Raw genomic sequence first — 12,625 nt, 5'->3', positions numbered from 1 at the left:
AAGCTATCTTGTTCTGACCCTTGACGGAGCAATGGCTCCGGGGGCAGCGCATCCCTCGCAGCTGACGAATGCAAGGCCCGCACCGCCCCGAGCCACTGTTACGACCCGTTGGGGGCCGCAAGACGCAAAGCAGGCGAGGCCGGCGAACCACCTGAAGACAGCATTCCACTCGAGGGCAGCGGATTCCGCCAACACCAGACCGTCTGGCTGCAAAATCTGCATGCCGGAGCGGCAATTAGAGCAACCTGTCTCAAGAAATTTGGAGACCATCGACGGCAGAGGACTAACCCCAACAACTTTCGTCCGGAACTGGACAAATGCGTCTACTGCCACGACGCGGACGCCACCAGTGACGATTATCACCTTCTCTGGGAATGCTCAAACTTTGAAGAACAGAAAAAGGCTTCAGAAACGTTGGAGCCGCTGGGCAGGCCTCCCACCTTCGAGGCATGGCTCACATCGGTCGGGGAAGATGGAAAGAGACGGACCATTCTGGGCAGCTTACTCCTACTTCTGCGAATATCTGGCCTGAACATTCATATTTAACAATACGCATGCAAAGACCCCCCCCCCCCCGTCCCATAAGCTCCTCCCTACCCCCTTTCCTGACGGTACCGCAGTGTAAACCGTCAGAAGTAGATTGCCCCTATTCCCATCCCATCCCTCGTACAAGGGCCAATCGTCGTTGGTTTATTAGCATCAAGAAAACATTCTCGCTCACTCACTCCGGGGCATTCCAAAATATTGTCTATTTTGCAGTCAAAACATCCAGTTGAAAATCCCCCGTAAAAGTATGGGCACGTTACGCATCAAACTTCACTATGTGACACGTTCGATATATCAGATAGCGCGCTGCGGCCCTGGTAGGGGGGCTTTCCCCAAGTACAGCCGTCACTCTGCAGTTTGCAGGCATCAGGATAAACAAAATTAGCCATAAACAGCCAAACGCACAAAAAAAAAAAAATGTCTCTGGATAGTTGAGTTTGTTGACAACGGTTGTGTAATCGCTCTTTGAATGCCTGGTTTATCTTTGTGTAACTCTTTCTTTCGCCGTTTTCGTTTTGCATTTTCTGTTTTGCCGTTCTTTTGTCCGATTTTATGCCACATTGTTTTTTGTTGCTGCTTGCTCAACTTTTTTCTATGCATGAAAGCGCTTTTTTTATTTTACAAGTATACCACTCTTTGTTTTGTTTTTCTTAGTTATTTTCACACTCTGTTGTCCGTGCTGTTGAGGTCACGGCCACACACGTACGAGCGGAGGCGTTTGCGGTTTCTGCAAACTCATTTAGCTCATTGCGGTTTCTGCAAACATTTAGCTGTTCTTCGATGCTCCACTTGGTAAGTTCCGATTTGTCACAACCTTCGGTATTAGCGTGGAAATTTCAACCGGAGATTAAGTTAACATACTCTCTTATGTAGAATTATCGACGCGTCAAGCTATTTTGCAATCTCCCTCGAACTCGACACATCCGGGTTTGACCGTGCCACTTTTCCGAGCAAAGTAAGAGTTCCAGTACGCACCTCGGACGAGTCACTTACCGTTGCGCTTCAGCTCGCTGTACTCGCTCCAAGAGAGCATGACGTGCTTGTACCTGGGAGAAAAAGGCAGCCTTAGGACGTTTCCCCAAAGTGTGGCGTTTGGAATGCATCTTCGACCGGCGCGTTTGACGTCCTGTGCCACCCGTGCGTAGGAAGCGATCCCAAACTGGCGACAGACGACGAAATGAGGCAGAGATTTAATCTCTGAAATACTGCAAAACCTTCGGTCTAGTTGCACGCAGTTCCAGAGCTACTCAAACGACGGCGCCGGTATGTTCTCTCCTTGTAAGCGGTTATGCTAACAAGGAAAGTGGGTCTTAGAAGTTCCAGCAAACAAAACTAGCGATTGCGTGCGTCACCGTCGTAGCGGCGTTCCAGTTTTTTTGCCGTGGAACCTTCCATGGACCGTCGAGCGGGAGACCGGACTACGACGGAACGGCCATCCGCCACATCAGGCGGGCGACAGAGCTGCGTGCTTTTATTTTTTTAACATGATCGGGCGAAAATTGAGAGTCCGTGTCTGAGGACGCCACAAACCCGCCAGTCGAAGATGCGCCCCAGGCGCCTTGCCGACAAAAGCGACATCGAGTCACTCACTGGGCGTGCTCGCAGAAGCTGTGGACCAGCCGCAGCACCTGAATCTTGAGGGCAACCTCCTGCAAGGCACGGCGGCGTAGGAAATGCTACGGTATTTGCTTCGTCGTCGAAACGCGTCGCAATTACAGTAGAGCCTTGTTGATACAAAATCAAATAATACGTTTTCACAGTTCTTACTTCCGCAAGCGCCGGCCTAGCGTAATATCCCGAGATATGCCGCACCCCCGAAAGGTAATCTGCCCCCTATTTTCGACATGGTTTGCTAAACATCAAAAGATGGCTTATTTTTAGAAATCGCAGGGCCCTGGCCAACGGTGACCTCAGCAGAAATTTAGTTACTTAGCCAAGACAGAAGATAAGCGAACATTGCCGACTGAGAACGACAGTCATCTTTGTTTCATTGCCCCTCCCTACAGTTACAAGTTTATCAGGTCACAAAATCTAAGACTAGCGTTTTTCCAACTTTTCTTTTTTTTTATCACACGATTTGCTGGAAGCCGCACACGGACGTCTGTAAAGTGTCCCATTTCGAGCTCCGTGTTCGTGGTGCCGTCCACGCCACGCACCAGCCGCACACGAACGCTCGCATGTATGCACCAAACAAGAAAGTCGCGCAAGTCCTTGCAATCGGCAAGGCCCGATGCCAAAGTATTTGCCAATGCAATCTCCAGCTTTTCTGCTTCCTCAGCTTCGCTCTTCATTGCTCCTTCGCCCGCTCGCTTGCCATAGTTGCGCCTGGTTGGTTTTCTATTTTCTTGTTGACTCTTTTTCTTTTACTAACGTTAAGGTAACATATCGGTGTAAGAAACATGCTCTCAAGGAGCAAACGTTCGCGCTGTGTGCAGATCGGCGGTGTTCATTGCGCGTATGCAAGCAACGGACTTTACGATAGTAAAACTCTCTATGATGAGCATTTCTTGCACAAAACAATGAAACTAATAGGAGTTTTAAGTTTAAATTAGTATAACGGCTCGGTATCCCTAGAAATTGATCCCGCAGAGCCTTTTGTGCACGTGTGATGCCACCTTAACTTTAATCTGCAGATGGCAGATGGCGCAGCATGAGGCAGCTCGTGCCGCGACGTGCCCCGCTCGCGCAGACCCCTGGTGCAGTTGTCGTGCGTGCAGAAAAACCTAAGTTCCCTCAATGCATCGTGGCAGTGGCGGCGTGACGAAACTGGCTAGTGAGGTCGGCCTATTGCACTTGCTTCATTTCACATGGAACACAGTTGTGGGCAACCTGGGGATCCAAAACGTCGGACCAGGTTGGCCGCACACTAAATCGTTCGTCGTCATTTCCACCGCGACGGGGCGGAGTGCAACTGGCCACGGGGCGGTGCTTCGCCACCGATAAAAGGCCGCCGCGGCGTATGGCAGGGGCTTTTGGGTCGCGGCACGGGCGATGACGGTCAATGAAGGACTATGTGTCGTCAAACCGGTGTGCTGCGTCATTCTCCGAGGCAGGTAGCAGCCAGGAAAATCCTACAAGTAGTAGGAATTGAGCTCTATGGTAGAGAATATGAGCTCCACCAGCTCGGAAGTTTTGCTCTCATTCAGGTCGACGTTCTTTAGTTACGAATAGACCGACTCCAATTTCAAATACCGTAAAATACCGGGCAAGCACCCACTTAACATTTTGAAATAATTGCAAACAAATGGGGGATGGGCGCTTGTCCGGTCATCAATTTTACATATCAATGTACAGAGCATATTTTCTCAGATCTTACAAATTTGGGAATGGGCGCTCAATGTGGAATGGGTGCATGCGCGGAATTCTACGGTAGTGCTAAATAGTTGCCCTGTATATTTGAATAAACACTATAGTTTTTTTCCCAGCTGCAGAAGTCCGCACTAAGTAACTTGCTGCTCGAGAGTTGCTTCCCATCTTACCTATAAACCCCAATAGCATTATTAATTCTTACGTTTTCCCAGATTATAAATTTTTTTTATTGCGGTCCCCCGGAAAAACGTGTTGATGAGGTTTTACTGTACAAAGCCCACATAGGACAAGAAGTTTTGTGAGCGCAGTGCTCACAAAACTTCTAGTCAATACGTTGCAGCTACTTTATTTTGCTCAAAGAATCAAAGCAATAAATTCTTTAAAGCGGGAGTGCACTTTTTTTGCGCTGAAGAATTTCCACTTCTGTACTGTCGAGACCAGTTATAACGAAGTCGGTTATGACGAAATAGTGGCTACAGCGAAGCAATCACGATTTTCCATTCTCTTTCGCACTTCGTTATAACCGAAGTCGGTTATAATGAAATAGCGGATATAGGTAGTGAAGTGATTTCCGATTCCCGTTGACTTCATTGCAACTGATTTCAACAGTGCTGTGCATTAACAAACACTAGTTACAGAATCACGAAAATTTTGCAAAGATAAAAACAACGGTTCAGTTTCAGCTTAGCCTGCACACTTGTACACGAAATACATACGAGACTGAAACGTAAGCATCCAATAAGGTAGGTGCAGCCGGAGAAATCGTCAATATTTTAATTGAGTTTTTTTTTTTTTTTCATGTGATTTCTTCTTTTATGCTCTCAGATTCATTTGTTTGCACAGCTTCCATCTGAAGCAACATTACCTGAACAACCCAGTTGGAAAACACCCTTGAAACAAAGACAGTTCCCCCCCTTCTTTGCCAGAACAGAGCCACTGCAAACCCGATTTGATTACAGTGCCGCCCCTTCATGGTCAGTCCATTCCGTTGGTTGGGTAGTTTGGGGTACATAATCTGTGTCTTGAGATGAGGCAGTCAGCAAAAGTTTCTTTGCAGACACAAGTTTTTTTGTTTTTTTGTTTGCATTATTTTTACAGCTTCGATGCACTTTCCGGAATGGACAGTCCGTGAGGAAGCCACAGTATGGCACGAGTGTACCATGTTCTCCATTTGGCGTGCACAGTTCCCAGAAGGGCCGCTGCGGCGGAAATGGCGGCACTGCGATCTCGTCGAGCCTGGTGCTGAAATACGGAGAGGAGCCAGTTTTTTGGAAGCAGGGTTCCACGGGAGTCTCCCAGTTCAACTGTCCTAGTAACGTTGATCGTAAGTCACCTCTTCGGGTCATTTGTTAAGAAGCTCAGGCACGCAGTACTTCCTTGTACAGTGCAATCCACATATAACGATAATAAGAAAGCCAGAAAACTCAAACGATGCAACCGACCATCGCTGTATCTGGACTAGAAATCGATTACTGCTAGTCTAGAAAATCTAGAAACCGATTTTTATAGGCAGTACGTTGTTATAACTGGTACCGTTGCAAGTGGATGGCGCTGTAGTACCCCGTATTTCGTAAGAGGGACGAGGGGTGCCCAAGGGGCGACTCACCGGACTGCACTCGCAGTTCACGTTGTGGCCCGGCATGCGACCCCGTCCCCTGCAACGACGGTGCCGTAAAATGGACCGGCAAATCAACAGGGGCACGACGCGACACTTTTCCGTCTCGGAAGCGGCCGTGCCCGTTGCCTTGCACGGCACTCTTCCCGGGTGGTGCTTTTCAGCACTTGAGAATGGCGGGGAAGGTCTTTCGGTCGTCCCATGCCCGGCGCGAGCTTTCCGGCTTCCATAATGCTTCGGCGTCCCGCGAGCTGCGAGCGTCTGCGCGCAGCCAAAGCACGGTGGAAGGCGACGAGCCTGGAGGCCGGGCATCCGAGACGGCAGCCCCTCTGTTTTCCCCCCCGTCGGCGACTGCTATCGACTCCAGAAACGACACGGCAAGAACCTTACGAAGCATGCTAGAGTTCATCGCAAGCTCCAATCTACTTCTGGCAGCATGAAGGCTCTCGATATACGTGCATAGTGTTACGACCTTGCGGGTACTGATAGCAATGAAAACAACTTTCTGTTCTTTTTGATGCGATCGTGCGAGGATGCTTCCTTTGCAACTGGAATATCGGAGAAGCTGTAACGTAACAAAATTGGACTCCAACAAATGCCGAGTAGCGGAGAACGTACGATCCAAAGAACTGCAATAACAGGAAACCTTATTTTACAATTATTGAGGGGAAAAAAAAAAGGATTGTGCACCGTTTTTAAGTTCTGATCTTCAAAACAAGGGTCTCCCTTTAAAACGACTTCCGAGCTTTCCTATATTTACCTCTTGGGAAGCCCGTTTCCTCGTCGCCGTCTTCGCTGGCAAAAGTTAAAGGGAGCCCAGCGACTAGTACGGAGGCTGTCAAACTTTGTGATCTCGGGGATCCCCTTCCAGTTTAGGCGTTGCTAGTAGGGGTGTGCGAATACCGAATAGTAGTTATAGAATCGAATAATGAATCGAAGTAAGAAAAAAAAGCCGAATATCGAATAGAATATTGAATAGGAATTTCATTTCTAGAAATTTTTCGAAGTGTGCTGTGAATGAGAACATTATATGCGCAGAGTATGTGCCTGGTGCAGAATACGCATATCGTACGGAAAAAAAGCTCAAATGTGAAAAAGTTCTAATGCAAAAAAAAAAAAGCAGCTGCTGATAGACGTGGGGCACTAAAGATACAATTTTATGGTGCAAACATAATCTACCCTAAGCGTCACAAAAAAAAAAAAAAACGAAGTTACAGCCACGCGTGCCTAAAAGCATGACCTAACACTGTAACATGTACTTTTTTTTTATATCTGTATATTTCAGAAAAGGGGCATTTTATGATGTTTCGTCTCAATTTTAAGGGCGAAAAAGGGCACCCAGGGTTTTATTTTATATAAATAAACAGATAGGTGTTAATTCGGAGTAAACAGGCTTAAACAATATTATCTGAAGCAAGAGAAAAACATGTGGTTAGGCGGTGCAAGTAACCGTTCAACATGCATTCTTCCGTCCATCTATCCTGTTTTAGACAGCCTAGATTCAAAAGGGGAGCAAGCAAAACAGAAACCACAGAGACGGCTCCTGCGCAGATTGGACAGAAGTGTGCATGTGTTGTGTTGTCGCATGAAAAGAAGGCGAGCTAATGGAAGGGCGACGATGCCTGCCCGATCGACGCTTTCGTCTTTCCGTCATCTTCTCGCAGTTCGTATTTCAAACGCGGCTATCGAACGCTTCGAAACCCTCTCAAATCTAGGCACACTATATTTCCGTTCCGTTTCGTTCTGAATCGGAACTTGTGGCTTGCGGCACTTGCACTTCCAAACTAACGACGGCGCCAACTCGGCCGGTTTCATCGGCGTGGTTAACGTGGTTTTCTTTTACAGCGGTGCTGTTAAAGGGATGGTAAACCGAAATTTGGATTTTAAAAAACAATGCAGGAGCTGTAGGCGGGACGCTACAATCCCTACAACACTACTCGTAAGGCGATATCTCGAATGGAAGGCCAAATTTTCGGAAAAAGAGGTCGAGATTGAACCAGGCCGACGAGGCGCGTGACGTAGAGATATCTCGTTTCCTCCTCTCTTCACTTCGCTCCCTCAAAGCGGCGAGGCGGAGAAGACGCAAGGCCATTCCCTCTCCTTCTCGGAAAAACATGACGTGAACATTTCTGTCAAATGTCTCCCTTTTTTAAAAAAATATGGTAATTTGTTCGAGAGATCACTGTACGAGTGATGTTTTAGCATTTGTAGCATGCCGCGCGTTTTGTGGAATCTGTATCGGTGTTGCGCGGGCGCTCGAGCAGCAGCTCGGAGCCTGGCGCGGGCTCATGACATAAAGCACGAGAGTCAGTTCTCTTCTGGTACCGAGATGTGTGGACTCACAATCAATACATGGTGCCGAAACCCGACTGATGTCTGACCGGGCGAACCTTGAAGTCCAATATGGAGATGCTGAAACCACCGGAAGGTTTATCGTTCTCAGGGAACGTCGCAGACAACTGGAAACGATTCCTTCAACGAGTGGAGCTCTTCCTTGAAGCGACCGGGTCTGATCCAGAGGTTCGAACAGACAGGCAGAAGATAGCTATCTTGCTGCACGTCGCGGGACCTGAAGCTGTCGACGTCTTCAACACATTCACTCTCACGGAAGAACAAAGGGAAAGCTTCGAGGCGGTAGTTCACAAGTTTCAAGATTATTGTGCACCGAAAGCTAGCGAAACATTCGAACGCCACGTTTTCCGCAAAACGATCCAGATAGAAGGTCAGTCATTTGAAAACTTTTTGAGAGACGTTAAACTCAAAGTGCGCTCGTGTAATTTCGGCGACCTGACAGATTCTCTTGTGAGAGATCAGATTGTCGATGGCGTCAGAGATCACAAACTGCGGGAACATCTGCTGAGGGAGGATGACCTGACCCTTGAGAAAGCAACGAGAATCTGCAAAGCTGCAGAGAATTCGTCGCAACAAGCGAGGATGTGGATGGATCAGCACCCGACACCAGTAGAACAAGTAGACGCCATGCAAAAGAGTGAAAAAAGTGTGTCACGTCTGCGATGTCGAAAGTGCAACCAATTTCACGCGCCACGCCGATGCCCAGCTTTCGGCAAGAAATGCAATTTGTACGGAAAGAAACACCATTTCGCGATATGTTGTGACGCAAAGCCTCAAGATGAGCAAAGCAGTCGGCGAGTGGAGGAAGTAGAAATACCGTCAGAAGATAACTTTGAAATACTCCAGGTCGGCGAGTCCAGGAAAATCGCTGAGAAAGACTGGTTGATCAAGGTAATGATTGAAAATGTGCCTCTACAGTTCAAGGTAGACACCGGCTCCCAAGTCAATCTTCTCCTGCTGTCACTCTTCCGAAGCGCCAACTCCAGGCAGCACCTGATACCAAGTCTGGCAGAGTTTCAAAGCTACAACGGCAGCGCTATCGGCCACCTTGGAAAAGCCAGTCTCATGCTCAAGTTCCAAGGAAAAGTTGTTTCCGCCGAGTTTTTTGTCGTCAAGAAGAACAGGCGTGCACTTCTAGGATTGCCTACTTGTGAAGAGTTAGGCTTGGTGAACCGTGTGCAGGAGATCGCCACCATCACGAATACTCAATCACAAGTTCAGCGAGAATTTCCAGCACTGTTTGAAGGCAGTGGGAAAATCCAACGTCCATACAGCATCTCTTTTAAGGAAGGCACAGTGCCTGTCGTTCAACCCACCCGTAGGGTACCTCAAGCCCTCATGGAGCCGCTGAAGCAAGAACTGAACCGCATGGAGCAGGCAGGAATTATCACAAGAATGAAGGAGCCCTCAGACTGAGTAAGCCCCCTAGTCTTGGTGAAAAAGAAGAACGGCAGTTTAAGGGTATGCATGGACCCACGAAGAATCAATGAGTGTCTGAGACGTGAGCATTTCGAAATGCCGAGAAGGGAAGATATACAAGCTGAGCTTGCTAGCGCCACAGTGTTTTCAAAGCTTGATGCGCGGGCAGGCTTTCACCAAATCCCGTTGACTGACGAAACATCGCGAGTTTGCACATTCGGCACCCCTTTTGGACGATACCGATTTTTGAGGTTGCCATTTGAATTGGCTTCTGCGCCAGAGGTATTCCAGCGTGCGATGTCTGAAATTTTTGAAGGACTGAAGGGGGTACGTGTTTACATTGATGACGTGCTGGTCTGGGGAGCTACGCAACAGGAGCATGATGATCGGCTGCGATCAGCTCTGCAAGCTGCACACAGCGCAGGCCTGACGCTAAACTCAGAGAAATGCCAGTTTGGAATTCCAGAAGTAATTTTCCTTGGGGATGTAGTGAGCAAAGAAGGTATCAGGCCTGATCCGAGTCTTTTAAAAGATATCGTGAAGATGGATGCACCCACAAACAAGAAAGCTCTCCAGCGCATGCTTGGCGTTATAAATTACTTTGGAAAATACTTAAAGAGTTTATCCGAACGTACAGCAAATCTTAGACAACTTCTTCGCGAAGATGTACTTTTTGAGTGGACAGCGGCTCATGACAATGAGTGGAAGCAATTACAGTATAGACCACTTACAACGTAACCACTTATAGTGCAGGACCGGGTATAATGCGGCTTTTTTAAACCACCGGTTCGCCTCCCATAGAACTCCATGTAATTACATACCGCTTAAAATGCAGGCGCGCAAAGGGAAATACCGGTTATAGTGCGGTTTCTGCAACAGCCCGCCGACCGCGCCGATGCAGCGAGCATGCTTCCCTGTGCGACACTAGGCAACGGCGCGAGCCGGCGCGAGCCGCAAACGGCACTCGCGGGGCAAGGAGGTTGCTCAAAGAAGCGAAGAGAGGGGCTTCAGTTGCCATAGCGACGGAGGGACGCACGCATGTGTCGTTCGCGTGCGTACCTCCGCTGCATTGGAAACAACCGCAACGACAGACCAATCACAGGTTGAGGAGAAGTGTTCGCGTGCGTTGCATGCCGGTCGCGGGCCAGCTGCTTCTATCCGCAAACATGGCGTCGGTTTTGGTAGAAGCTCATCGTTCCGCGTAAAAGCGCTATCCTTGACTGTGAATTTTCGTTGTGTGTCGCTATGATAAGCCAGCACGTACTAGAAGGGAAGATTTACCTACTTGTGCCGCGATGTTGTGGAGGCACCCTCAAGACGGCAGAAACGCCCGTGTCGTCGTGTTTGTTTACTTTGACTAGTGGTGCTTTCTAAGCATTTGTGTTTTCGAACATCGCCCGGATTTCTTATTTGGAGCATTTCATGCCTGTGCTCAAGTTGAAGGTATTACTGGCGCGTACCGTATGAAGGATGCGAATTTTCATGCGTTTTCATCGCCAGAGAAAAGTGATTAGGGTTAGCAATCCTGAACGCTCGCAACGTCCGTCCGCAACCCGCGAGGCTTCGCCAGGCAAAAGCCGCTCATTTCTTTCAAAATGCGTAACACACTTGAGAGAGAAGTGTACTAGCCTAGTGAAATAAAAACTTTCCTTAAACTAAGCTTTATTTTTCATCTAACATAAAATAAATTGTTTTACAAAGGTAAGTTGTCTCATGCCATGTATTTTGGCCTGAAAAATTGATGTTTTGGTTATAGCGCGGTACCGCTTATAGTGCGGATTTTCGCGACTCCCGCGACATACGTTATATGCGGTCTACACTGTAAAACTCATGCTGACCAGTGCTCCAGTCCTCGCACTTTTTGACCCTAGTAGACCCACAAAACTGTCGGCTGACGCGTCTACAGATGGACTTGGAGCGGCCTTATTACAGCTGTACGACAAGTCGTGGCACCCTGTAGCGTATGCGTCCCGATCACTCTCGGACAGCGAATCACGATACTCTCAGATTGAGAAGGAGGCGCTTGGGCTGGTATTTGGATGTGAGAGGTTTCACCACCTCACATATGGTAGACACATCCTTCTCGAGACTGATCACAGCCCGTTGGTCGCTTTATCAAAAAAAAGACTGGGTGATGTTCCCCCTCGCCTACAACGTTTCTTTTTGAGACTGATGAGGTACGACTTCACGCTACAGTTTCTACCTGGCAGAAAGCTTGTTCTAGCTGACGCTTTGTCAAGAGCTGGGCAGCATAGTCCTCATCACAAGCAAGGCTTGGAGGATGTTGAAGTACACGCTGTGGGAATGCTTGCCGCACTTGTGAGCGAGACAACACAGGACAGACTCAGAACTGAAACACAGAGGGACCCTGAGTTACAACACGTCCTTCACTGTCTAGAGAACGGGTACCCATTGCAAGGCAACTTCAGGTCACTAGACCCTGAACTGTCGGTGGTCAATGGAATCATTCTTAAAGGAACGAAGGTGGTGATCCCTTTGTCACTTCGGCGAGTTATGTTAGCTCGGGTCCACCAAGGGCACTTAGGTGTAAACAAATGCAAAGAAAGGGGACGCCAACTCATGTTTTGGCCCAAAATGGCGCAGGACATTCACACCTTTGTTGCGGAATGCGCGACATGCAAGAAGTTTGCATATCAGCAACCCCGCGAACCACTAATGATGCGCGAGCCCCCTCCTTACGCATGGTATCGTGTTGGCATTGACTTGTTTGCCTATGGAGGTTACTCTTATTTAGTTGCATTTGATGCGTATTCAAACTACCCAGAGGTTGAAAGACTCCAGGACACCTGTTCGCAAACCATCATCCATACATTGTCAGGCTGGTTCGCAAGGCACGGCACTCCAATAGAAGTTTGCTCAGACAATGGGCCACAATTTTCATCTTCCGAGTTTAAACGATTTTCCAGGGTTTATGACTTCCATCACGTGACATCAAGCCCCCACTTTCCGCAATCCAATGGTCTTGCTGAAAAAGGGGTACAAATTGCAAAGAGAATTTTAAAGAAATGTGATGATGCAGGGGATGATTTTTTTCTCGGTCTCTTGAACTATCGGTGTTCCCCTTTGATAGGAGGACAGTCTCCGGGAGAGTTGCTGTATGGACCCTAGTAGCGAGCACAACTTCCTGATTTCTCATCGCACCCGAGGAAACCTGTGTGCAAGAGGCAACAAAACAAGCCTGGAACGTCGCTGAAGGACTTGAAGAGCGGTGACGTCGTCCGCATGCGAGGAAAAGGCGGTTGGTTTGAGAAAGCTAGGGTAACAAATTGTGCCGGGCCACGATCCTACACTGTCCAAACCGAGCGGAACAGGATCTACAGGAGAAACCGCCGTCATTTGTTGAAAACGTCGGAAGCATTCAAT

At 48.3% G+C, this 12,625-nt stretch overlaps 1 protein-coding gene across 3 annotated transcripts in view; it reads right to left on the bottom strand.

Annotated features, from left to right (window-relative positions):
* LOC8038810 (short transient receptor potential channel 4-associated protein) overlaps window positions 1–12,625 on the bottom strand; it is a 69,266-nt gene that overhangs the window by 22,637 nt on the left and 34,004 nt on the right. For all 3 annotated transcript variants that reach the window (XM_042292023.1, XM_042292022.1, XM_042292024.1), the window contains 3 exons: window positions 5,462–5,510; window positions 2,137–2,195; window positions 1,540–1,592 (listed from right to left, as the gene is read on the bottom strand). In XM_042292023.1, coding sequence (XP_042147957.1) covers window positions 1,540–1,592; window positions 2,137–2,195; window positions 5,462–5,510 — 161 coding nt within the window. The remainder of the gene's footprint in view (window positions 1–1,539; window positions 1,593–2,136; window positions 2,196–5,461; window positions 5,511–12,625) is intronic.

The sequence above is a fragment of the Ixodes scapularis genome, unplaced genomic scaffold, assembly GCF_016920785.2.
Source record: "Ixodes scapularis isolate PalLabHiFi unplaced genomic scaffold, ASM1692078v2 PGA_scaffold2__306_contigs__length_199485367, whole genome shotgun sequence".
Lineage (NCBI taxonomy): Eukaryota > Metazoa > Arthropoda > Arachnida > Ixodida > Ixodidae > Ixodes > Ixodes scapularis.
Note: the sequence above shows the minus strand (reverse complement) of the source record. Positions and strands in the feature narration are given on the sequence as shown.